At 38.2% G+C, this 26,798-nt stretch overlaps 2 protein-coding genes across 16 annotated transcripts in view; both read left to right on the top strand.

The window, feature by feature from the left end:
- cobll1b (cordon-bleu WH2 repeat protein-like 1b) overlaps positions 1-16,540 on the top strand; it is a 39,566-nt gene extending 23,026 nt beyond the window's left edge. For 8 of the 11 annotated variants that reach the window (XM_026912404.3, XM_026912411.3, XM_034304586.2 and 5 more), the window contains 11 exons: positions 2,384-2,591; positions 2,802-3,027; positions 3,179-3,220; positions 3,620-3,717; positions 4,126-4,344; positions 4,621-4,759; positions 10,152-10,425; positions 10,533-10,609; positions 10,942-12,380; positions 13,867-14,004; positions 15,012-16,540. In XM_026912404.3, the coding sequence (XP_026768205.3) occupies positions 2,384-2,591; positions 2,802-3,027; positions 3,179-3,220; positions 3,620-3,717; positions 4,126-4,344; positions 4,621-4,759; positions 10,152-10,425; positions 10,533-10,609; positions 10,942-12,380; positions 13,867-14,004 (2,860 nt within the window). In that variant the 3' untranslated portion in view covers positions 15,012-16,540. Of the gene's footprint in view, positions 1-51; positions 1,769-2,383; positions 2,592-2,801; positions 3,028-3,178; positions 3,221-3,619; positions 3,718-4,125; positions 4,345-4,620; positions 4,760-10,151; positions 10,426-10,532; positions 10,610-10,941; positions 12,381-13,866; positions 14,005-15,011 lie in introns of those variants that run through there. The other 3 variants (XM_026912430.3, XM_026912429.3, XM_026912428.3) reach the window with 3 other exon arrangements.
- Positions 16,541-18,473: 1,933 nt separating this feature from the next.
- grb14 (growth factor receptor-bound protein 14) overlaps positions 18,474-26,798 on the top strand; it is a 51,659-nt gene continuing 43,334 nt past the window's right edge. For 2 of the 5 annotated variants that reach the window (XM_026912818.3, XM_026912817.3), the window contains exons 1-2: positions 18,664-18,969; positions 25,691-25,928. In XM_026912818.3, the coding sequence (XP_026768619.1) occupies positions 18,915-18,969; positions 25,691-25,928 (293 nt within the window). In that variant the 5' untranslated portion in view covers positions 18,664-18,914. Of the gene's footprint in view, positions 18,584-18,663; positions 18,970-25,690; positions 25,929-25,978; positions 26,409-26,798 lie in introns of those variants that run through there. The other 3 variants (XM_053234458.1, XM_053234459.1, XM_034304410.2) reach the window with 3 other exon arrangements.

Below are 26,798 nucleotides of genomic sequence, written 5' to 3'. Positions count from 1 at the left end.
TTATTGAAGAGGTGAGTCTTTAGTCTTCATTTCTGAAAACTGAACTTGAGCCCTTGCCTTTTGAACTACCAAGGGAAAATTCATTTCACCATCCTGGAGTCAGTATGGAGAAGAATCTTGATTATTGTCTTGCTTAATTAAGATGTAGAACCTAAAGTCTGCATCTGTGAGGCTACACTGACCCGCACATGTAGCCTCACGTTTACTCCTAAGTGGTCTGTACTGAAGTTTGGTTTTAAGGACATAAGTGAGATCATTAAGGTCACCAGTGCATTACATCAGTGTTAAAGCAGCTGAAATTGCTGCCTTTCTGAGTCAGATGGGTGGTGCTGCACAGTGCTGCACTGAGGCTAGGATGGAAAATGGTTTTCGAACCTCCTGGAGTCAGTGTGATCTTACACTACAGCAATTTAGTCATCAAAATACAGTATAATTTTTTAAAATCTCCAATCTTCTTCAGATCTGCCTTTTAAATGCTCCTGAGTGATAAACCTTCATTGGCAATGTGCAGCATTCTCCTTTGCCAACTGATGGTGCTGTTGTCTTGGTTTAGTTCTCAGCATTGTGAAAATTGCAAAAAATCAAATTAAGAGAAAAGCAAAACACTTAAATGGTTTTTATTAAAGCAAATGAACTAGCATTCTGTTACTCATCCAGGCTCAAACTGAAACCAGGTTCAATTTAGAAGGATTAAGTACTAAAAAAAAATTCCTCCCAGTCTTTTCTGCTGGGATGCTAATAGTGTCCCCAACCGTTTCTTTCTCAGGATTTAACTGTAGCTGCTGTATATTTCCAAAAGCTTCTCAGATTCTGGCATTCCAGAAGCAGTTGGAAAGCATCATGTAGCTCATTCTGTGTCACTAAAGGATTTTCCACACTCAGTATACTCCTGTATGGCAGAAACATTCCTCTCCTCATAGCAGTGTATGTAGCATAACATTCCTTCACTATATATGTATATTCATAAGTTTTTTTTTCACCAGAAATTGTTCACTTAAACTTTACTCAAATGCTAGCTGCTTAATCCTTTAACATCCCAGCTAATATTTCAATAATTTATCTTAAAGTATATTATTCAGTAACTAGTATGTATTGTTTAGTATCTACAGTGAAACTATTGTAAAGCTATGTACACTCCTAGGCAAAAAAATGCACCAAGCCCAAAATGGCAAATATTAAGCTTATAATGGTCTTAACAACAAATCATTAATCAGAAAATTAGGAGGAACTAAACAAGTGCACTCCTGAGACCTCCTGTGCAACCATCTGCTCATTTACTTTTACTGCTTTGAACTGTGTGGGGGAAAAGCTAGAAACAGGGAAATTCACTTATATAATGATTAAAATGTTTGATGTAAAATTCAAACTAGCATATGTCTGGATGTACAAAATTTTCCAAAAATATCTTCTGGGATGTTTTTTTTTTCTTCTTAAAAAATTAGTCATTATTTGGTTATCTGCTACACCTGATGAAGCTCATCAAGGGCCACAAGGCTGCAACATTTAAAGAAATCAGGCAAAAGCTATCCCATACTAAGTTCCTTCATCTATTTGTTTAATTCTTGCTAATTTCCTGACCAGTAATTTGTTGTTAAGACCACTAAAAGCTTACTGTTCTGCCATTTTTTTGGCCCAGGAGTATATCTGTGAGAGTGAGTAATGTAAGTCTGGGAGTTTAAGGGGTTCAAGAATGTTCATGAAGCTTCAACCTGAGATAAACAAGACAGTATTTTGGTTAAAACCCAGAGGCTTCATAGCATTTCTACTGGTATGACATTATTCATGCAAATGAGAATACACTGTAGTGTGTGCTGAACACATTTTAGAGAACATACACGGTGCTTGTTTTTAGTCTCAGATGCATAGTGCTTTTATTTGTTGCCTTTACTTGTTGTACAATGCCTTTAGCTATTGAATAGAGTGGTCATGTTGTCCACATCAGCTCCCAAACTATATTTTTTTACATTTTATTTGAAATTTTGTGTGAATGTGTGCATACAGTGTGAAACCAGTGTCATTTTTAGGGAAGAGTGGACTAAGCCTAGTTGCAGACTATTAGCTATCTTCTCCATAGCAATATTCAGTTTCTAGTCTTTTGTCTAGCTGTACTTGCCGTATTTTCTATCTCTTTATGGTGTTGGTCGGTGCTACTGTTTTGCACAGAATTTAATAAAAAAAATATATTTTATCAATATTGATGCTTATTATTTTAAAAGATGATAATGTAAGAAATTGCAGTGGTGCTTCTTGAACACCAAGACTTCTGAACATTTGCCTCCACAGCAGCTCCATCCAGTGGAGATAATTTATTTGGAGCAAAGATTTATTGTGTGAAGTGTTGAGTGTATGTGTGTATAAAAGTCTAATCTTTATGTCTTTATAGTAAGCCCATGATTGATCTACTCGTAATGCTGTGTGCAAAGTACCATCTCAACCCATCAAGCCACACCATTGAGCTAGTCTCCACCAACAAGAACCACATTAAATTCAAACCCAATGCTCTTATTGGAGCTCTGGAAGCTGAGAAGGTTCTGCTCAAGCCCAAAGGCATGGAGGACAAGAACAGGAAGACTGGACCACAAATGCCAGAGGTAAAGCTCTGGTCTTTGATTAGGTCCTTAAAATGTAGCATTGTCCATTTGCAAATAAATTCTGTAAACTTGTCAAGACTTGATTTCATTCTTAATGCCACATTTAGCCTTTCTGAGTTATTGAATGTCTCATCTCATTTAATGAAAACACCCATAGGCTCTGTTTCTCCTTCTCTTTTATTAATTTGATCTGTCATCTGTCTCCCTCAGGCTACTGTGCGTCTGGTAATAAACTATAAAAGGACCCAGAAGACAATTTTGCGAGTGAACCCTAAGCTTGCTCTGCAGGAGCTGTTGCCCGCTATCTGTGAGAAATGTGAATTTGATGTGCAGAGTACCGTGCTGCTGCAGAATGTGCACTCACAGGAGCCTTTGGACCTGAACAACTCCCTCAATGACTTCGGGCTCAGGGAGCTCTACGCCAGAGACACACGGGGTAATGACAATAACAAATAATATAAAAGGGTTATTAGAAATCCAGCTGGCTATGGCTGCACTGAGGTATATTCACTTCTTCAGAGTTATGACCGCTACAGTAGCTGACTGTCACTGCCATTTTAACTCGTCTTTCTGTAATCTCTGAACAGTTATCAGTCCGACAGACTTCCCTCCATCACCAACTCATTCAGGTAACAGTCACTGTCAGCTGTAATGCAATATAATTTCAGTTATGGCTGCATAATATACACAGTCTAACCTTCTATATTCCAGTTATATTGCTGCACATACAGCATGTCTTGCAGTATATTAAAACATATCATTGAACCCTTGATGTGAAATGGATTCTGCTTTTGCTTAATATTTTTTGCATTTGACTGCATTATGCGAATGGCACAATTGATCAAAAGACGCACAGAAACACTCATCATGGGGATCTGAGATTAGATCACAACATGCACTAAAGATGTAGTGATTTGCCAATATTCTGATAACAATTAACAAATGATGTATTGTGCTGTCATTTTTTCCCACTATAAATGTATTTATTTCTAATTCAATTATTAAAAACCTGTGAATTTGTCTAACAGATGGTATTCAACCTGGCAAGGACAAACTCCAGAAAGAAAAAGAAAATAAAGGACTGTTTGGCATGTTCAGAAGAGGAAGTAAGAAGAAACCTGATCAGGTGGGTGCTGATTTAAAACAGTTTCACATCAGAAGGCAGTAAATTGGGTAGCAGTTAATTGGTTTAAAACATTTGTCCTGGTTTTTGTTCCTGAATGTTTAGGGGTCTACTGAGAGAGAAAGCAGCTTTTCCAACAAGTCATTTACAAAGCTAATTTGTTTGCCATTGCACAGGCAGTTCAGGGCTGATGGAGTAAATGTTTGTTTTAGGTGCTCTTTAAACTTTGCATGGGCAAGAACTGAGCTTTTCCATTGGTCAGTGGTCATGCTTGTCCTTGTACCCAAATTCAGACTTTTGCTGACTAGAGACTGGTCTGAAGAGTTCCTGCCATTCCAGAGTGTTGGAGTATGATTATCTGCAAGGCTGTGGAAGTCAGGAAATTGTTTGCTATTTTGTCTCTTTTTAAAGGCATCAACTGTGAGTGCACCAGCATCCCCGAACAATAGGAAGTCAAGACCTGTGAGCATGAGTTCACTCGGCATGCATTCCCCAACTTACGACTCGAACACTATGCCGTCTGACACACCGAAGAAGAGACGGGCCCCTCTGCCCCCGCACATGAAGCCCTCTGACCTCAGCCATCAGCACAGCAACTCTCAAACAAGCAGTCATCCTGATGGCAACCAGGTATGCAATGCTTATGTTACGCTTCTCTTTAGATTTACATTTAACATTTAGAGCAAATCCTGAGCTATTACTTAAATATAAATAATACTATTAGGGTGTGTGCTATGTTCTTCAGGTTCATGTTTTCAGAACTTGTCACATTTATGTACTGCACACAAAATTGGATAAATTAAATAAACACTTAGATGAAATTATCAGACAATTCAGATGTTCTCAGCTTATATTGTGTTGAGTGAAAGCAGTCAGTTTCTGGTGTAACTTCTCTGGATTGTGAAGGTTGCGGCATCTCTGAGTCGAAGTTCATCTACCGAGTCGTCTCTAAAGAGGAGTAAGAGGAAGGCTCCACCACCCCCTGCCTCCCCCAGCAGCCCCTCAGTGACCCATGATGAAAAAACGCAGGATACAACTGTAACAGGTCAGTCTGCAGAGTCTGGCAGCTAGTAAACGCTTAGAGATTTATTAAAGACGGTGAGGCTTAGAACAGTCCATCACCAGTAGTTTTTCTCCAGCTGTTGCCATACCCTGGCTGGTGATCTGTAGCAGTGTTGTAAACATCCTTTCAGTCAAAATGGAAGCATGAATAATCTGTAAAAAATAATTTATTTTGTTGTTATAGTTGATCTTATGTTTGTAATTTAATCAGCTTTTTGATTGTAGCTAACTCGTCTGTAAGCAGTTTTGAGGTTCTCACTTGGACAGAGATAAACAGCTGTATTTTGTCCTGCATGTAAACACAGCAAGACATAGCAGTGAGTGAGATTGTTGACAGTGCTGGCTTGTTAAGGCTCAATTTTGTATACATCCTGCCTCCTAGTGGTCCATTTGATAAAGTACAGCTCTTTCAGGTTGTTATTTATATTTCTCTTTTCTAGGTTTGTGTGGTTCTGAAAACTCAGCTTCTCTGTTTTTTGATGAAATTAGATAAATTCTAACACTTGATCACTGTGGGACTGGAATATGGCTGTAGTAGAATAGCTTTTGCACTAGATTTGAACATATGCATCTGCATTGCTTGACAAATGCGCACACGCACAAACACAAACACACACACATTCAAAACAGGTACAGCAACTGGGTCAAGCTGAAGATTTATAAAGAATACTACATGAGAAATGGCATTTCTGCAGTAACACTCTGGCACAGAAATGGCTTGAATGGCTACAGTGAGCTAGTTATTTCAGTCAGGTCCCTGTACAGTGGCTGCAGTAGACTTTGGTAATAGTTTTAAAAAAAAAAAAAGCTAAACTGAACTATAGTGCAGTAGTGAATGGCTGTGGATAACAGACAGCCCTTTCCATTCTATTTTCCACTAGAAAAGAAGGAGGTCACTTCCAATCAAACTCTTAGCACAGCCAACATTTTGAGCAGCAGTACTGTTCTTTTCACACAGTATCCTTAGCTCTTTTCTTTTATTAGTTGTAGACTGGTATGAGAAGAAAAAATGGAGTGTTGAAGCAATACAAAATGTTATATTTAATAGTTTGTAATTTCTATCCACAAATATCATTAGATATAAGGTTTTAATCACACCTTTGTTGTGTAGTGTGTGCATCTCTAAGACCTGTGACAGTTATTTGAGTTGAATGCAATTATTTAAGCTAAGTAAGAAGTAAAAAAAAAATATATTGTGTGCTGTTATAGGAAAATAAAAAATGATGGGTTGGTATGGTTATTTTCCAATAACAGCACCTCCCAAAGTGTTTTATTCCCTTGATACCACAGCAATTTGTCAACGCTGACATTTTCAAAAATTTATTAAAGAATAACACTTTTTATCCGTTTAGAGTTACTGTTTACTATTAAAATGGTTAAATACACATCTACTAACAGAAAATGTCACCTTATCAACAATTTCACACTTATTAATCCGTTTACGTGGAGCGCCGATTATACTCTTTATACTTAGTTTATACTTAGATTATACTTAGTCTCTGTGAATTAGTTGTTACTGTAGAAAAATGAAGTATTTGAATGAAAACATTAATAGAAGCCTAACAGCCAGAACAGAGCTGTGCTGATAGAAAAGTAATGAAGACCCTCTGACCAATCAGAATCAAAAATTCAACAGTGCTGTGGTATAATCTCAGTCAATAGATTGCACAGATTTCAGTTAAATACATACAGTCAAGTGGAGCATGTCAGCGAACACAAGATTTCTTGAACAGTTACATAATCAAATTGCTGAACCATCAAATTTTAATTATTGCTCATGGCCACAAGCTTTAATCTATGAACTATGAAAACTATAAGTATTTAATCTATGAAATCTGTTTTAGTTTGTAATTTAATATATTTTGTGGATTAATAGTAATATTTCATGGTATTTAGTGGTAACGTGGGCTCTCCTACAGGATCTTGTTGCTCATGGCAAGATTTAATACATGACTGAAGAATAATAGATTATTTATTATGGGTTTGTTATGTTTATTGTGTATTTCAGTAACAGGTTTTAGATAGTTATTACTCATGTTATTTTACACTCTAAAAGACAGCCTGTGTCTGTTTTTACAACTAATCATTCATTATTAGATTTATAATTTTGCATAAAGTGAAAGGAAGATGTTGCACTTCCTATTTTGCTCTAAAGGCAGTTAAAGCAATTGACTTTACAGAGTGGCCAGAAGGGGGCGTATGACAGACAGGGGTTTCTTTCCTCTTTGCCTGCTGTTGCTCCTCAGTCTCATGGTGGTGTCCTCTTCCTCTGCCTTTTAATGAGATTCTAATTATATGTTCATGTCAGTGTCTGTATTTTTCCAGACGGTATCTTTGTCTCGTTATTTTTACGTGTGGATTGCTTGTGCATTGCTTGTATAGTTTATAAATTATGGAGTTGGGAGAGGGAGGGGTCATTGTACATATACAAATATTAGCAACAACAAACACTACAGCTATCTCATTTACAGTAATAATCCATCTCTCACCCTCTGCATCAGTCTCCCCCCAGACTCACTTATCAATCCATCTGTCAGACTTTTGAAACTGGCACCACCACAAAAAACATTTATCATTATTTCCTTTTTATTTACGTTGTTGACTGCTATTATACTTTTAATATAAAATTAATATTGCCCTTATAATTATTAGTGTTACTATTTTTGCACACACAAAACATTTATTTAAATTTTTTGTGATTTTTGTGTTACGTCACGTAATTGCTGTTTTCAAGCTTCATTAAAATTCATTAAACCTACAATTCTTGGACATACAGTTTATCCAGATCACTTCAGTCAAATATCTGTCTCAAATAAGCTTTCAATCAGTTTATGTTTAGAAAGATTTTTTTAATCTAGCCTAAAACCTCCAGAATAGAAACTACCTTTCTATGGTTTTGAACATAAATCATACAGTCCTCCAATATTGATATAGTCTAGGTGAAATTGTAAATATACCTGCATAGCCACTTGAGTGTAAGTCTCGGTTATAAACAGTCTGAAGCAGCTGAAAGACAGTTCTAGGTGTTGCTACATATTGCTGGCAACAATAAAAAATCATTTGGATTTATTCACAGGTCATATTTTGCTGCGTCAGAATGCATTACGTGACTCTATTTGTTTAACACACCAGACTGTTGTCTTTGTTGGTGATGGTTGGCCAGCTGAAAGACTGTACTATGAGCTTTCATAAGCTGACTACTAATACAGTTAATAGTTAGTAATGCAGTTAAAATGTGTTTTTAATGGGATGAACCATACTTGGGTGCTCATCAGTACACCTAGATGCACCGCAATAGTATGACCAATGTGTGAGGAAAAACTGCGCTTGTCCTCTCCTGACTTTTAATAAGCCACTGTGTTTTTTGTTTGAGGAAACACAACTATGTGTCATCTAGAGAGGTAACCTAACAAGGGCTCTCATTGTAACCATGAATGTTTTACTTTTCAAAATGTCTCGAATATCCAGGGCCCCAGTGCCAAAAAGCTCTCGTAAAATTGCATTGTTTTGCTTAGATGTGATAGCAAGTCTTTCAATAGAAAGTGACTACAGGAGTGAAGGGGGCCTAGCTTTTAGGTAGTAATTGCACTGTAATCAGGGCTGTGGATCTACAGACAGACTCAGCTCATCGTATTATAACATAACCACAAAAAAAACAGCCACTTGAGACAGCAGAGAACATTCACTGAGTTTGCTTTCCTCTATGTATGTCTTTGAAATGCTGTTGCAACTTTCTTTCTGCAATACAGTGTTTTACCTCTCAATCTGCACTTTTGTGTTTGCGTGCTGCATTTTTAATATCCTTTTTCCAGTATATTAGAGTTTGATACGTCTTGCAGTATTTCAGCAGTAGGTTTTGAAGACTCAGTAATAAAGTGTTGGCAAAGTTTGGAATAGTCTCCGAGTGCTTGTGTCTCCAGAGCTGTCTCGTTCCCCTGCTGACAGCAATAATCAGCTTCACAGAGGAGGAGAGGGAGGCATGGAGAAAGGCGATGAAAAAGGGAGGGGGACAGAGTGAAAAAAGAAAGATAGACAAAAAAGGAGATTAAGATAAATATATAGTGAAATGATAGGAAAAAAGCAAGAGCATGGAAAAGAAAGAAAAATGAAAAAATAAGTAAAATAGAGAGTTAGAAAGAAAGGAAAGAGAAGAAAGTAAAGCCCACATTGCCACTATCTATTTCCATTGAACTCCACAACTCCAGAAAGAGAGAGAGAGAGAGATCAGAGCTCTCTGCAGAGAGAAGCTCTCTCTTTGAATACTGCTTCTGCACTCCAGTCCCCAGCGACAGCCCTTGAAGTGCTGAATGCAGCGGCTGGTGCAGGGAAGTGAGATGTCTTAATTAAGAGCAATCCACTCACTCTGAAGAACCATGTGGCACAGCAGCACTCTGGCCTGCCTGCTCCACTCTCACACTAATACTACTCCCATCAGCCCATTATGTAAGCTGCTCCTGGACACCGCTGAGGAGCAGAATACGAATCTCTTTATTAACTCATGCTGTAAATGGCTACTGAGCCTACTGTGAAAATGAAGCAGATAGAGAATCATCCAGGTTTTATTTGAGACAAAGATCCAAAGTTAATGAACGCATTACAACCAATACATAACCTGGAGTAAAGGCAGCCCTTGTCTCAGTTTCGAGTGAAAGCAGCTTTTCATACACTTTTAATGATCAGATCAAGTGTGTGGAAGCATAAAGAAGAAACCTAAAGAGGAGCCAAGGCTCAAAAAAGAAACATTACTCTTTTGCTAGAGTCTAATAATTTTTGCCACTAGACAAGGCCAAGAGGAATACTACTTTACATGTAGTACCTTCACAGGAGGAGACATTTGACTGACATTGCAGACACCCACCCATATTTACTCGCCATGTTTACGCAAACAAAACTCTAATAACTTTTAAAGACGTGAGGCCGTATCTATGCCTTGCTCAAAAGAGCTCATTGTGTCAGTGTTCAAATGTTTGTTTTCCCATCAGAACCTGGTGTACAGAAGTGCAAATACACTAGAGTATGAAGAGCCAATCAGATTTAAACTTGCAGTGCAAGGTTCTTAGCTTGCGGCCAGCTAAGTGTACAAAAGATATCAGATGCTCTGTGAGCAGAGTGTCTGAGGATGTGACTACTTCTTATTATATTGGATACTGCCGATTATAAAAGAAACTTTTATGTGGCAAGTTATGGGTTCTTGGCAGAGGTAGTGATGGTGTGCTAAATTAAAGTTGTCTTGAGAGTATTCATTTGGAAGGGTGGTATCAGCTTTATGTATATAATGCTGCAATTATCTTGACACTGGTATCTTTAGAACATTTGGATTTAAACATGTTTTAGGGTTTTATTATGTCATTATAATATTTAACGCGATGTTGCAGGATTGTCAACTACTCCTGAGGAGATCCAAGAAAATCAGGAGACTTCTATGGTCCCAGACACCCCTGTTGTCCCTGTAAGCTCCAGTCCTGAGAGCTTGAGTCCTCTGCCAGAGCTTCTGGAGGATGACAGCAGCGTCAACCTCTCTGCTGACGTCTCTCTGGACTCTGGCAGAGCTGAAACTGCCTCCCCAACTCAGGATTCAGAGATGGAAAGTGTAGCTCCACCTAGGGAGAGCCCACAAGAAGTGTTACCTGATCTGACCACAGATGGCAAGTACGACAGTTTTGAGGAGAAGAAATTAGTCTGAATTTTAAATATAAAAAAAAAATACAGTATGATGGTTGGGTTTTTAAACCTTCATGTGATTTTTGTCCTGACAGACTAGCTGCAGACTCTGAGGTGAAAAGAAATCAGCCAGAGGCTGATTCCGATGCTCGATTACAGTCAACAAACAATGGTGTGTTGTGTTTCCATATTCTTTTTTCATTTTTTCTTTATACCACTCACATACAGACATAGCAAGATGGTTTTTTTCTTACACCACTCACATACAGACACATAGCAAGATGGTTTTTTTTACACCATGCACATACAGACACATAGCAAGATGGTTTTTTTTACACCATGCACATACAGACACATAGCAAGATGTTTTTTTCTTACACCACTCACATACAGACACATAGTAAGATGTGTAAAAGCATATACGTAATAATGTAAGTGTTTTATAAAGTGGAATTTTTGTGGTCTGATTGCCTAACTTTCTTTATTTTTTTTCCTCTTATACAGCCAATGTTGATGAGAGGACTGAAAAGGCATGTGTAACTGCTGAATGTTCTACAGCAATGAAGGAAGAATGCACTGCACCAATAGATGCAGCTCAGGATTCTATACACATAGTCGCACACACTCAGCGAGCAGAGCCACAGGCTCCTCCTAAGCCCAGCTATGCAGCAGCTGCAGTACAAACAACGCCGAACACGTCCTCCACTGCAACCAGTGCAAGTCAGACACACACTGAAATTCAAACAGAGATATACAGCTCTACTGAGGCTACACCCACCCCGGAGTCAGTTGTCTGTACGTCTGTACCCTTAGGGAGCCCAAAAAGGGACATAGCTACATCTACAGAAGAACCCCAAACACAAGAATTTCACCGAACCTCTACTCAAAGCTTTGATGTGCAGACATCCACATACACTCACCTCCCTGAAAGCCCAAAGTCCACACAGACTCCCAGTTCTGAAGATCAAAAGTCCACACAGGTTTCCTCAGCAAGTAAACATGGAAACTTACAGTACCTTGTTGGCTCTGAGCCTAAGCCTAAGCCTTCAAATGAACTCACCCGTGAATACATCCCCAAAGTAGGCATGACCACCTACACCATTGTGCCTCCGAAGTCCTTGGACAAGCTACGCTTCTTTGAAGTGGAGCTGACGCTTGAGTCTCCCAGTGTGCCTGGAGTTCAGGAAGTGAATGTGGAGTCTTTAAGTCAAAAATCTACAGCAGCACCACCACCAGTAGCAGCATCTCCCACCAGGTTTGAGTGCAGGTCTGGCAGTGCCAGTGATCTCTCTCCATCCATTTCCCCAACTGTAGAATCTCCTTCAGACTCCTCTTCTATCCCTCAGGCCAAGGAGAAGAAAGTTCCACCTGCAACCAGGCCCAAACCATCTTCTTTCCGCTTACCGCAGCATAAAAGAACACCTGGAAGTTATGTCAGCTCAGCGGTGCGCAGTATGAGTTTGAGTGAGGAGAAAGAGCCTCTCGGTAGCCCGCCATGGGAGAGTTTTCATGGGCTTATGCAGGAGAACTTACCTCCTCCTCCACCACCCGTCCAGTGGGAGGAGGAGATGAAGACAGAGGAAAAGCACATTTCTCCACCAACATCTCCACTAAAGGAGGAGGAGATGGAGAGATCTAGTCCAGCTTCTTCCCCGAGAGAGACAGACGTGTTCAGTGGATCAGCGCATTCGGTTTTGCCACGCCAAATGAGTTTACCGACTGCTGGCCTGACTCTGGAAAAGCTGCGGAGTTTTGCAGCACCAAAGCCATACTCCTCATCCACACCATCACGCTTTGCCCAGGCTGTCAGTACTGCAGTCAAGAGATCTCAGTCTCTTACCCACAATCCTGTGAGGCTGTGCAGCCACAAGGTGCCTTTGGCAATGACTAAACGTTGTCCAATCAGAGAGACAGATGAGTTTGTTGAATTACCCACTTTCAGGGTGAGTATGATTTTTGTTTGTTGGTCTTAGTTTTTAATGCAGACATCAAGGATGTTCAAAAACTTCAGATTTTAGATGCTTTTTTTTTTTTTTTTTTTTGCTACTTTTAGTCTATTAGTAAAATATTTAGTTACAAAATGACACTCGGTATGCACAATCAGCCATCAAAGTCATTGTGATAAAAGCAACACAGTGCCCTTTTAGCAGATTTTTGTTACACTGATGTATGCACAATGTGTGTAATCACTTGCAAGAATGACTTATGTCCTTCTCCTGAGCTTCTGTGACTGAGGTCATCAGCGAGTGTACACAGCTATGCAGGAAAGCACTGTTCTTTTCTTTCAACCTGCACAATGTGCCATTTTTCCTTGGTAGCATCACAACACAACATCTCTAAGAAAAGCCTTTGTTTGGTGATGGGATAGAGTGTGCGTGCCATTGTGTTTATTGACAGATGATCCTGTGTGTTTGTTTCTCTCTGCTTTCATACAATATGGACATGCATGTGAGGTGTGTCACAGTATCAATGTCTCTATCACCAGCCTGCTGCCTGAGGGACAACTTTGTGTGTGTGTGTGGGTGTGTGTATATGTGTGAGTAAAATCAGTGTCAGCAATAACTCCACAGCTCACACATTCTCTATTTAATTATCTATAGAACACAATATGCCTGCTCCTTCTCCATAATGCTTATCTGTATATTTTAGGGTGTAACTCAATGCCGCTATCTGTACTGGTATTTGTTGACTGTAGTTGTTAAATTCAAATATCTGTATCTGTACCTGTATTTGGATTTAAATCTGAATTGGGTGTGGCCTAAACTAGAAGCATGCATTTATTTATTTCTTTATTTATTTATTTAGTTAGTTAAATGACAGCTTGTTCTGACAGTTCTACATTACTCAAGTTCATAATTGATCTCAACTAGAGATGTGTGTGTAATTCCCACTTGTGCAGTTATTACATTTGTTATGCCTGCCACAATATTTGTGTTTAGTTAGTTTGTTTAGTTTGTTCTGATTCCGAAACTATACACACACTGTAGCCTCAGTTAAATCACCATGACCCTCACCAGGCAGTTAAGGATCACTGCACATTCATGTTAATGAGCGTGGTCTTTGTTTGTCCCACAAGCTTCATACTCACTCCCTTCATAATCGTGCCCATATCACATGAAGTATTCCTCCTATTTTTATATAACACCTCTTAATTGTGTGTGCATCTGTATTCATTTACGACATATTATCTGTTCATTCAGAATAATGTACTGTTACTTGATTACATCCCCAGCATTCTATAGGTGTATATGAACATGACAGGAATGGGTGCCTTTTTTTGTGCACTCATATTTATGTTTTGTGATGTGTGCACACTTGTGTATATGATTTATCTACTCGGGTATCATATTTCCATGAGGGACAGAACAAAAGTGTATGTTATTACACATCTCCCTAAGTGCTGACTGTATATGTGTATATACTGTGTAGGATGTGGACAGTGGGCATGGGCAGAGGAAGAGCAGCAGTGACTCCTATGTTTCTCCAGTTGAGGAGAATGAGGAGGTGTGGAAAAGGAGAACGCCTGATCTCTCCTCAGATAGTGGCTCTAACGCTCACTGCATTTGAGTAAGTATAATGGCCCTTATTATTCAAAGTTGCTTAGAAATGAATGCAGACTCAAAGAAACAGAATGATGTACAAATGAATTTGCATCAGAAAGAACAGCTAAACAAGCAATGTTTTGAGCACAATTGATAAATCAGCCTCAGCTGTTTGGTGAGAAGCTCTCTTCCATATGTTATCGCTTATTTACATATCATATGCATATGGCCCCAGTTTACCCTCATATAAATCTCGTTTATATTAAACATGCCCTAATTTATGCAGGTATAATGACAGTGAGCCAAAAAAAAAAAAAGAAAGCATTTGAAAAGCAATAGTTATCCAAGATCCAAGAAGATGAGTAAATGGAAAGGGAAAAAAGTTCCATTTAATTTAAATGCTGATGGGCAAAAAATTGAAAATTTGAAATAAACTAAAATCAACTATTAACATGTTTTAACACAGCAGTCCTTTGTAGGACATCACGTAGGTGTACTGTGTATAGACGGTTATAGAAGCTGTTGAGGGCTGGAATAATTAGAAAACTGAAAATGGTCAGGACTTTATGTATGCTTGTTGAAAAAAACTTTGACAGTCATGGAACCAATAAGGTTTTTTCACATTTAACTAATGTTGTAAAACTTGCCGAAAGCAATCTGAACTTCAGTCATCAATTTTTATTTCAGTGTATGAAAAGCTGAAATTAGATTAAAACCTAAAGCAATTATCAGTCATACTAATTTAAATAAAGTTAAATGTATAGTTTTTGTAGTTAAAACTGAGATAGTGTTACATTTCAGTTTAGTTTTAATTTAAAGTAATGAACTGAAACTAAATCGAATTCTGTAGATAATTTAAAAATATCGACCTAAACAGTTCAGAAAAAAACAAATATAAATAAATAAAACCTTTTTCTCGTGTTAATTGGAGCAAAATTCCACCCAGTAGCAAGTTTTTCCCTTTTACACAACACCAGTTATTTAAAATTGAGTACCGTGTGTCCAATCCTAACTGAAGGTTATGTGTATTAGTTTGCAGGGATGTTTGGTGTCTCCTGTGATGTCTCCAGTCCCGAAGACTTTGCCTGCACAGGAACAGAGTATTTAACCACTTCTTTAGCTTTAACCTTTATCCCACATTAGTGCCTTAATGAGCACATCATTTTGAGCTCAGTGCCTTTACACCTTGTCCTCACCCCCCACTGCGAGGACGCTCCAGCTCAGTGCACCTAACCACGGAACAGTACAGGAGGACCACAGCTTTGTAAACTTGTACTAATCCTCTGTGTTGTCCCTTTCCTAATGCTTAATTGAATTTCTGTCCAGGAAGTAACATCTGTTGTGCTTTCAGTAGCTAGTTTGCTAGCCTATTGGTAAATTAGCAGTTTGTAGAAAATATCACACTCAGCTAAACCTGACAGTGGACATAGGGATAGTGACCACTTTCTTTCATTACATAATCATCTTAATTTTAAATTCATAAAATCTCATTTGACTCAGTCGTTTCTCAGTGTTAAAACTGACATAGGCCGGCAGGGCATTATTGGAATACATTGAAAAATGATGGCTAGAAATTATTTTCAGAGAACATTCCATGTGTTCTAGTGTTTGGGACATTTATAGTGTTCTAGTAAGAATAGACTTTAGTGCTTCTGGCAATGAGGGAGTGTTAATCAGGGTCTTGATAATTAGCTGATCAGCTGAAACAGGTGTGCTAGCACACAGAACAAAAATAAATTGTACCCTGTACTGCTGGAAATGTCCATGTGCCCTCTTAAGTGTACTTTTGCTCCCCTTTTCTGTCTACATCATGTCTTTGAATAAATGTGTAAAATCTTATTTAGCAGTAGTTAATACAGTAGTTAATAAAGGCTCTGCACTCTAAGCAAACATGTGATTCTCCTGAGGGAACAAAGTCACTGGGTTTAAAACATTATTATGCAGGTAATTCACAGCATTTGCCATTTTTCAAAGCTTGACTATACTTGTTGCTTTTATTATAGTCTCTATCTCAAATGCATTATATTAAAATCCTTATTAATTCTTATGTTCCTGTTGATTTCTATTGATTCTGAACCTGATGTTTTATATGATTTTCATTAATTATGAATATGTTCAGGTTTATGGAAGATGGGTTGTTTTATTTGTGTGTTTCCCTTTAACTTATTAGATGTAGTGTGTAGAATACTGTGATTATCATTTCATGTGGAAAAGGTACTCAGATATACCAGCCTGGTGTTGCCCTATACTTGTGCATGTATACTGAATGCATACCTTTAGTGCAGCTAAACATTACTGATGGACATTACATAGCTGTAAATTACATGGATCCCAATGAAGTAAGCAGTATGTAATGGCATGTACCTGCACACATATAATAATGCATTACACATATGGGGGTTATGTGTAACAAACAGGTATGAGAGCTGCAAAAAGAGAAAAGCTTTTTAACAAAGCTGAACACAAAGAGAAACACACTGGTCTGCTGATGCTTGTTTCAAAGACCGTTCTGCTGTAATATATTTTCAAACTGTGCATTAAAGTGTAATGCATAAACCTTTCATGGCTGTGGTTTTTGTTGTATTTCACAAAGTTGTGTTTGTTACAAGCTTTCACAAGCAAGTAGCACAACAGAGCACAGCATGCCTTTTAACTAGTTACAAATTATGTCCTATTTGTGGCTGGGTTTGTGAACAGACATCAATAATAAGGTGTTATATATAAAGCACAATCTATAATATTATGCTTATTTTTAAACCATATATAACAAATGAACACTATTAATACAAAATACTAATATAAAACTGAAGATGACCATTTGATTGTTTAAAAATTAATCGCTGTAGACGTGTACTCAACACTAAATGCAATATCTAAGACGCTTACTCAAAACTGAAAAACAGTGTAAAAGTTTACTCAACGCTGTAAGAGTTAAAGCAGCATTAGGTGTTTCTTAAACACTGTAAAAATTCCTGCAGCACTGCTGGTGTTTATTCAACACTGGAATACCCTTGTTCATGTAGTACCCTTGTTATAAAGGTTAAAGCATTAAAAGAAAAAGATTTAACATTGTAGGAGTTAACACTACAGTGCTGGATATGTTCAGTATTATAGACTAACACTTCATTCGATGCTGTACTGGAGTGCTGGTGTTCATTCATCTAGAACTTCAAACCTGGGAGTTTATTAGACCAGAGGTTCTAGGGTTTTAGCTCAATAGTATTCCATGATCGATTTGTACTAGAATGAAGTAATGTTTTTGATGGAGACTGCTAAGCACTTCTGTAACTCACTCTGGAAAAGGGCATCTTAAATGCTATAAATGTAAGTGTAATTTGGTTATTAAGTGGAGTCCATGAAGGAGTCTATCAAACCCAGCCAAGGGATAAGTGTTTTTTTTTTTTTTAAACACCACTATCATCAACGATAGTATATTTATTGTTGATTTCTTACTGTTATTAGCCTGTTCGACTGGTCACTTGAATTGAATCGTCTCAATCCAAATGTCAATAACTCAAAAACATGTAGGCCTATAAATAACTTAAAGTTGGGCCTAGGCTGTTCTCTTGATGGAAAGTTCTATGATTTATTATTGCACACATTTAAATATGAGCTTAAATTTTGAATAGTTGGATTAGGTACAGTGTTCATAAAATAGGCCTAAATCTGTCCTCAGGGGGTGTATGGATTTTTTTTTTTTAATTAATTTTTTTATTGCTTGTTAAAGGAGCCCTTTGCTGCAAAAGGTTTGAGAGGCTCTCTATTAGAGGATTACAGGAATGTGGCAGATATGAGATTTTATTTATTTATTTTAATTTTTTGGTTGAAGGAGCCCTTTGCTGCAAAAAGTTCAAGAACCTCTGTATTAGTGGAATACAAGAATGTGGCAGATATTTTATTTATTTATTTATTTATTTACATTTTTTGGTTGAAGGAGCCCTTTGCTGCAAAAAGTTCAAGAACCTCTTTATTAGATATTACAAGAATGTGGCAGATCTTTTATTTATTTATTTATTTACTTACTTACTTACTTATTTTTGGTTAAAGGAGCCCTTTGCTGCAAAAAGTTCAAGAACCTCTGTATTAGATATTACAAGAATGTGGCAGGTCTTTTATTTATTTATTTATTTATTTATTTTTGGTTGAAGGAGCCCTTTGCTGCAAAAAGTTCAAGAACCTCTGTATTAGAGGATTACAAGAATGTGGCTTTTTTTTTTTTTTTTGTCAATGCAGAGCTTTAGGCCCACATCCAGCCATAGTACATTAGACTTCATTTATCTGAGGCACATCAGGCTACACGGTTCTAGTGAAATGTGCGTGAAGGTAAGGTAAGGCACTTGTGGTATTGGTGGTGTCCTCGCAGGACTTCACACTGGTCTTTAAACTGTTTTTTTTCCAGACACATAAGTACAGATCAGCATTTTCATATACAGCGCTTTATTTACAGCTGGACGTCACCGCGACGTGACGTAGCGCGTGTGCATGACTAATAAAAGGCGGCCCTTTAACCCAGCGGGAGCGCGTGAATAAAAAAAGCGCGCGGCCGTTTACCGGGTAGCGATGGGAGCACGAGGAGAAGAAAACCGGCCAAAACCGAGCAGCAGGTACAGTAACTCCATCACACATTAATGCTCTGCTGTCCTGCACATCACGTGTGCATTTGTTATAGCGTGTTTATTATGTACACTCGGTGTTTCTGGGTCGTTTTTCTCCCCCACAGCGTTTTGGTAATGTAACCCAATCGCTTATGTAATGTGCTTCACGGCTGCTGTACATAACGAAAGATTACCGCTCCGCGCGCAGTATGCATGCGTCAGCAAAAAAGTGCGCGAGACACATTTATTCCCGGCGTTAAAGGGAAACGACAGGACGCCGGTGCTGACTTTCCATTTATCTGTTTTTTTTTAATCTGATATTTTGAATGTATTTCCCCTGATGTGTGAGTTAAGGCAAGAAACGGGTCATACAGCGAGCTATGATTACACAACAGGTAGGCTTTTATTATTGCTCCCCTTTCTTTGTGCCAGATCAGCAGCCCTAGATTTCATTTAAAAAGATCAGGACACTTTATTAAAAAAAATATGACATCACCACATGCTCTTCACGCCTCTCCAATGTGTTTGGGGTTTATTCGAAGAAAACTAACTGTTTCTTGGAGAAATGTACATGCACTTGGCCAGGCTGGTTGATCTGGAGCTTCATTTAGCCAAAGTTAATATAAGACATGCATTTGTGAGGCATCTGACTTATGTAAATGACTGGATTAAAATCATGACCCAGTGCAAAATTTCTATACATGGTCGAAATTGTAGGATAAAGTTATCTGAAGTGGAGATGTCCAAAATATCCTGGAAATAAAAGTAGCAAACTGCATTCTTCCTTGTTGTGAGGGTGGTGCCATCAAGGGTGCACCTTTTTTTGTACCTTTAGTGTGTATGTTTATGTTTAATATTTTAAAAGTCCATAATTGGTCTTTGTGATTGATGTACCTTTAAAGCTTTACTCTGTAACCACCAACCACTAGGGAAAATATAATTGACCATTATTTGTGAGTGTATGGAGTTGAGTTTAAAGAGATGATCTGTTCAAAATTTGGTTAATTTGCACGTATTTGAAGGCGGGTACATTACTTATCTTTATGACCTATCAGTTACATCTGTTTAATTAGACTAGCTTTTATGAAGTGCACTGTGAAATAAAATAAAAAATTTGTCCTAAACTCGAGTGCCATTGGATTGACCTTGGCTAACGCACAGCCACATGCATCGTTGCGCTGCTTAGGGAGACAGGGGGTAGGTATGTTTGGATAAAGATCCAAGCAAAGTTTTCCCGCCTTGCTGTGCATATGAAGGCGGGAATCTCTGTGGTAAGTTGTGTTCTCGCTGAGCCCTACCTTTGCTGACTGTTCTGTTTGTCTGGGTGCTAGACAAGCAAAGTGTGTGTGTGTGTTTGCTTGCAAGTGATTGCATGTTAATGCCACATTACAGTTAACAGGGTGATTGTAGAGATTGTAGTGCTGCAAGTAGTGGGCTGTGTGTGTGTATGTGTGTGTGTGTGTGTGTGTGTGTGGCTGGGAGCATGCTTCAGGCTATAATTACCTACTCTTTTGCATTACCTGCTTCATGCACTGAAGTAAAACGCCATGCAAGTCCTTCTACAACCGGTTCCCTGCACAACAACAACTGGTTCGACAGATTGTTAGTTTCTTTTATAGCAGTTCCATTTTTATAAGTGTCACACAATAAGGACACTGACATGTAAAGGAGGGCATTTATCAGTTGACATTCACAGTTAGGAGTCATTGTTTGCTCTTTGTGAAGTGAAGCTATTCTAGCACATGTGGATTAATCATTTTAAAAGGAGGATTAGTGTATAAAGAAAGCATGTTCTATAAGCTTCCTTTGGGCAGTTTTGCTTCATCAAGCAGAACTGATCCTCACATGGTTGTAAGAATGCAGTCAGCAATGGTCTACTTTAGCCATATAGGATTGTGTTTAACCCAGTGGTTCGTAGCCTTGGACCTGCATTATGCTTACTCTGCTTATTTTGCACTTCATCTTCTGTAATATACCTGATCCAAGTAATCATAAAAATGTCTTAGGTGACATTAAAACTAAGGGGTCCTTCAGGACCAGTACTGGACATCACTGGGCCTAAAATGAAAGTATATTATGCAGAATTTGTGGAAATGTTGGGTTGGATGTTTTTGGATGGAATTACACAATCATGTACTCTAATCTAATCAATTATACAATCATGTACTCTACTAAAAAAATGTTTATGGGGATGTGTGTAGAAGAACAATTTCAATTTCAAAGAATTTGGCAACCTATTCTCTTTCTCCTCTTACCTACTAAAAGGCCTTCAGCTTGAGCTAGCATTATATTCAGCCATACGTCTCTCAGCAAGATTACTGGAATTTAAGTTTGTAATTATTAGCTCAAATCCTTGGTACAGCCTCCAGCTTTAAAAGTCTAATCTTCCCTGTTCAGGCTTTCAGCACCGTAGGTTTCTGTGCCGTGCTTATGAATGACCTCATCACAAAACACCAATCTCCCGCAGAGATACTCAGGGGAAATCAGAGCAGACCTAACCCACAGGATAAAGTATAGAGTAGGTTTCTTGATTAATCATTAGTTTATGATTAGGAAATGCAGGCCATAAGTTTTTTCGTTATGTGCAGGCTCCACTGTGTATCAGATAAACAGAAATGTGAATATTGTTTTGGCTTATCATATTACTAGCTGATCATATAGATAATCTTCCTCTAGCCTATTCTGGGCACGTAATGCTGAATTTCGGAATTATATTATATTTGGTGCAGATGTTTTGACAAAAGAGTACAGCTTTTATAGGGACTCTCAAACAGATACCACAAGCTTTTTTTTTTGTCAAAACCCTGAAACTGCCCTGATAACATTATTAAAGTGAAGAAAATAAAACTATTATCATAAATTAAAGATATTTAAAGATGTTTATTGTGCACATAACTCAAACTTGTGACTTTACCAAGGCATCTTGTAGCAGTGGTCAATACACTTACTCTTCCTTGGATATTACTTAGCTATGTGATTCTTGGTTAATTTTTGACATTTGTTCGTTTTGTTTACAGATGAATGATGGTAATATTTGGCTAAATGATATCACTTCAACAAATGAGAATGGACATTACACAAGACCTCTTATCAGCTGCAATATTATTGTTCATTCAGTTCATAGAAAAGAAGTAGACTACAACAATTATTATCATCAGTGTATCCAAGTATACAGTGATATTCTGTAATGAAGAGGATTTGTATTGTGTTTCATCCAGAAAGAATCTATTAAATGACATTGACACTTAAGAAAATAAAGAGGTTATCCATGTTGATGGATAAAGATTAATACACACAAAATATCCAAGCCACATAATGATCTTGGTCTCGGTTTTTGAACTTACGGAGTGGAAGAGAACAGTATGAAGGGAACACAGAGGGTTTCTATTATTTCGGCAGTGACGTGGTGCTCCCTAAATCACAAACTTGCACAACTTCACTGCCGTCAGGAGATTACTGACCTCAGCAACAGAATGGCAAACATCTAAACATGTTACTATGAAGAAGACATTTTTCAACAGTTTTTTTCATACATTATAGCATACCAACCATTTATAATTACAGCTTTATGTAATATCTATATTAGCACACATTTATAACAGTGAATGGAGCTTCAAGATTAAAACAGTGATTAGTACAATCTGTGATGTGATTCAAGATAACTGTAGTTTACTGCAACTAACTAATTAGCTCAATGCAAAAAACTGTAGATGATTTATTTCACCTGTGGTGAGCCTTCTGTACTACGTTCAACCATTTCTAGATACAAACAAGTGCCTCCATTAAGAAATCCATTAAGGTCTATCTCAGATAGACCTCTGAAATGGCCCTCATTTAATAAGATCCCAAATAATTTGCATGTAGGGGATAAAATGTTTGCACAAAACGTGGGCGTGGTTTGAGTGTGCTATTTGTTCTTCATAGCTGTATCTAATTCAGATCTCGACGACTTCCAGAAGTGACAAAGCGAAACTAAATGTAGCCAGACACACATAATTAATGATTAACGGCTGTGAGAGGCACCAAAACCTGTACAAAACACAATACACATGCAAACCTGAAAGAGTGAATGCAAACCTTTTCACTGTCTCTAACTAAAGGCTGCTGGCATTGAAATTGTGAAAATGTGATGAATATCTAATATGAAACCAACCTATTGCCATGGCAATATTGTTATTTTAATGAATTTTTTTTTATCATTTTGAGATATTGAGGCATAATCTTGATAGCCATTTTTATTATTAAAACCTAGTGAAAGATATTTTGCTTTCATTTGGTGGAAACAGACTTCTGCAACTGGTCTCTTCTACTGTTCTCGAAGATACTTTCAGGTTTAGGCCTAGTCCACACAAACACAGTTAATTTTGAAAACACCATTTTTGTGTGGATGGAAAGAGAAAATGCTATTTTCTTAGGACTGTTTATCTTAGTATAATGCTCAGTAACTACTATGACTTATTCATAGTGAAATCATAATTAACAGATCATTGTGGTTTTGTGCTTCCATTTGTTAAACAGAATCTTATATCAACTGCTTACACTCTGTTGGAGAGCTTTTTTTTATTTCTTCTTGGGTGTAAATATATAATGTATATATGTGACAATAGGTCTGTTTGATCTTTTATTTAGAATAATAATGGATTTGTGTTTTTGTTCTTGTTTTGGTAAATTATACTGATCTATAACTTATACTTGTGTTGAATACCACATTAAAAAAAGTCAAAAGTAAACAACAGAAAAAGGCACAGACACATGCATGTACTTTTGGCATTGTCAAGAAATTCTAGGAAAACACTGCCAACCCATCATGCACTTCAACTCTTCCTCTTGTATATCAGTGTTAACTGGCCTACATCTGCATATTAGATCAAGATAAACTTTTTTTTTAAACTTTTTAACAATAACACCTGCTTATCATATCTTCAATACTAACCCTGTTTCTTCAGTCACCATAAAACAAATTTTATCAATTTTAGGCTGACTTTATATGGTATGATCATTTTATTGCTAAATAAAACGAGTGTTACTCCAGGTCAATGATTTTGTTTCATTCTCTTTCTGTTGTGCATGCTGCCTCTTTAAATGAGTTACACTACAATAAAAGTGAGTATGAACAGAGAAGAGAGAGCTTGAAAATTATAATGTCTGGAATCAAAACTGAGCACTTAAAAGCTAGTTTTCAACCTAGATGTTCCAGTAAGACCTTTTAAGAGTCAAGTGACTGTGCAGCACTGTCTGCATCTGTCTTCATTAAAAAAAAGAAAACCTGACTTCTCTTAAGTAGAATTTTATTTTATTATATATTTTTATTTATGGACACTATGATTTTAACAGATCAATGGCTCAGTCTATTCAATTTTAATAATTTGTACTAGATTTGATTAAAATACTGAATTTCATTAAGTTATGTATATGTACCTGTTTATCACCCAAAACTCCACTTAGGCCCATCTGGTCTCAGTCCTGTCCTTTAGTCAGCATGTGCTCTGTGTATGACGGTGTGCGCTAGTGTTACTGCTGTCATGTAGCCAGTGTGATGATGGCTCCTGTTTTGGCTGTGCTCTCCTGCTAATGTAATTAGAAAGCATTTGCATTGACTGATTACAGAAGAATGTGACTTGGGTGAGTGTTATTTTTGGAGTCAACTTGGCTACTTGGCCTTAGTGTCCTTGTCTTAGACATGGTGGGGTATACACACACATGTGTGCATGCACACACACAAACACAAACCCTGCCAAAGAGTTACTTAACCTGAGTATGTGCTGCTGTGTGTTTAACTATGTGTTTTCCCTTTCTGCACTTTTACACTACTGGCTGATTATTGCTGTTGATGTTGATGTTGGGTCTCAAAAATGAGCTAAATGGTACAGTTGAGATTTCAAAATGATGTCTAATGCTTAACATTAATGTGAGAAATGCCATAGTGGGATACACATGCATATCATTTTTAGGCCTTCTGTGATTAGGATAATCTGAGCTGCTGTCCCCTAGTGGACCCCTGTCTGCTGTCTGGAGATTTAGTTTAAAAAGAAGAGTTTTTTAACTTTTAAATTCCCAGAACAGTCAACAGGTCCAGACTCACATTCCTTAATTTTGTAACTAAATATCTACATAACTACACATTTTCTAGTACATTCATCATAGTTAATGAATAATTCATAGTAGTTACTGAATAATATGTTTTAAAATGAATAATTAAATAATGAGCTGAGACTTTAAAGGGTTAAAACTGGCTCTGTGTCTAACTGCGTCAAACTATACTGGTGCCAGGCTGTTGTCTTTTCAGCTGATAACATATCGTTTTTTTCTCTCTGACTGCCAAAGTCTTGTGCTGTCATATTATATTAGCTGTCATTACATAGAAGTCTGTGACACACACACACACACACACACACACACACACACACACACACACAAACAAACACACACGCACACACACACACACAGCCTTCAGGACTTCTGATGCAGCTGATTCAAAGCTGTCTCTGTAATAGCGGAATAGAGGAATAGAGAATAGAAAGGGGGTGGGGGGGCAAAGCGCGAAGTCCGTGACAAAGGAACAGTAGGTTTTACTGTCTGGCTGACCTCCAGGGCTCATTATTGCACTAAGTTGCATACCAACAACGGAGAAACCTTTTGTAAGAGCAAACTGCCTGAGCAGGTCTCCTTTCCAGGTACAAAAAATGAACAAAAAAGCAAAAATGCAAAATTAAAATTGTTTAACAGTTGGAAGGAAGAGGAGAGAGAGAAGAAAATTTTAGATGAGTAGTTAGGCTCTTTGAAGCAGGACTAAGTGGAAGGAATGAAGCAGTGGAGGGGATTTTGAGCTGGGAGGCAGTGTGCGAGTGTGAGCAGTGTTCGTTCGCGAGTCATCGAGTTAAAAATAACTTTATTGTGGTAGATCATGTTTTGGTAGGAGGGACCTGCTTTCCATGCTAGGACAGCCCGTTGGGCAAGGGAGCAGTATGCATGTGTGTGCGAGTGTGTGTTTGTGTGTGCGGGTGTGTGCACGCTGACAGAAGAGGAGTGAGTGCTGTGCTCTGCTTGACACACACATCCACACACCCCTTTGTGCTGTTCCTCTACTATTCTGACGCTGTGTGTCCTGTGCTTTAGATGATGCGGTGGATATAAAGCTGGGCTCCATGAGTGCTATGAGTGACTCTCTGGATGAGCTAGACACTCCAGGCAGCCTCGGTGACAAAGCGGCCATATTTCGTGACGGGAAGGGCAATGTAAGCATGCTCAGTGGCGGCGACCATGCCCTAATCGCTCTGCACTCGCCCTACCAGCCGCCCGGTGCCGTGCACAACAGGACTGCCACTGCAGCAGCAGCTCTCTGCAGAGGGAATAGGTAGGACTGCTTTCCTCCCTCCCTCCTACAGGCTTCTGCTCTCGTACCTCTAATCATGTCTCTCCAGTAATGGGCTCTGTTTGACTTACTATTGATTACGATGTTTAAACAAGTCCTGCCTTGTGGAAATGAGTGTGGGACAAGTGTGGATCTATAAGTGGGACTGAGAGTATACGTAAGTGTATGTGTGCAAATAAACAACCCTTATTTGCACACTGTTTCCCTTTTTTGTAAGGATGTGTGTCTATCTGTCTGTGTAACTCACTTTTCAGCAGTTAATCTTTAACATATGTAATCGGTAAGAATGTCCCAATGAGACACAGAGCAGCCTTTGTGCTCTCGCACAAGTTTGGCTGAAAAGTGCAGTAGACTTTGTCCCTGTAAACATCATCTCAACGTTCGGGCTGCACTTCAAAACCGGACAGCGAACTGGACTCAAATCAAGCACCTGCTACTTTCCAGGCTGTGCTCAGTAACTTAGTAAGTGTGGTGTTAACAGAGAGCTTATGATATGCTGAGAGATGGCCTGAACTGGGAATGCAAGGCTTCTGCATAGAAGTGTGTTTAAGTTTTGATTTTGCTGCCTTGCCTGAGGCCATTTTCCCATAGACACGTCACTTTTTGTTTGCTTTGTCTGGACATTACAGGATTATATGGTTATACAGATATGCTCTGCTTGTTTGTGGCATAAACAGCAATCAAAACAACCAAAATGGCTGACATGCTTCTTCGTATCACAGACACACCCCAGCAAGACACATGCCAGGATTATACACAAACACACAGTTTTACAGTATATGTTAATACCTTGCTACTCTAACATGTTGACATATGTAAAACTTTCTTAAAGGTGTTAGACAAGAGCTGGAA

Source organism: Pangasianodon hypophthalmus, chromosome 5 (assembly GCF_027358585.1).
Source record: "Pangasianodon hypophthalmus isolate fPanHyp1 chromosome 5, fPanHyp1.pri, whole genome shotgun sequence".
In the NCBI taxonomy this organism is placed as follows: Eukaryota; Metazoa; Chordata; class Actinopteri; order Siluriformes; family Pangasiidae; genus Pangasianodon; species Pangasianodon hypophthalmus.
Note: the sequence above shows the minus strand (reverse complement) of the source record. Positions and strands in the feature narration are given on the sequence as shown.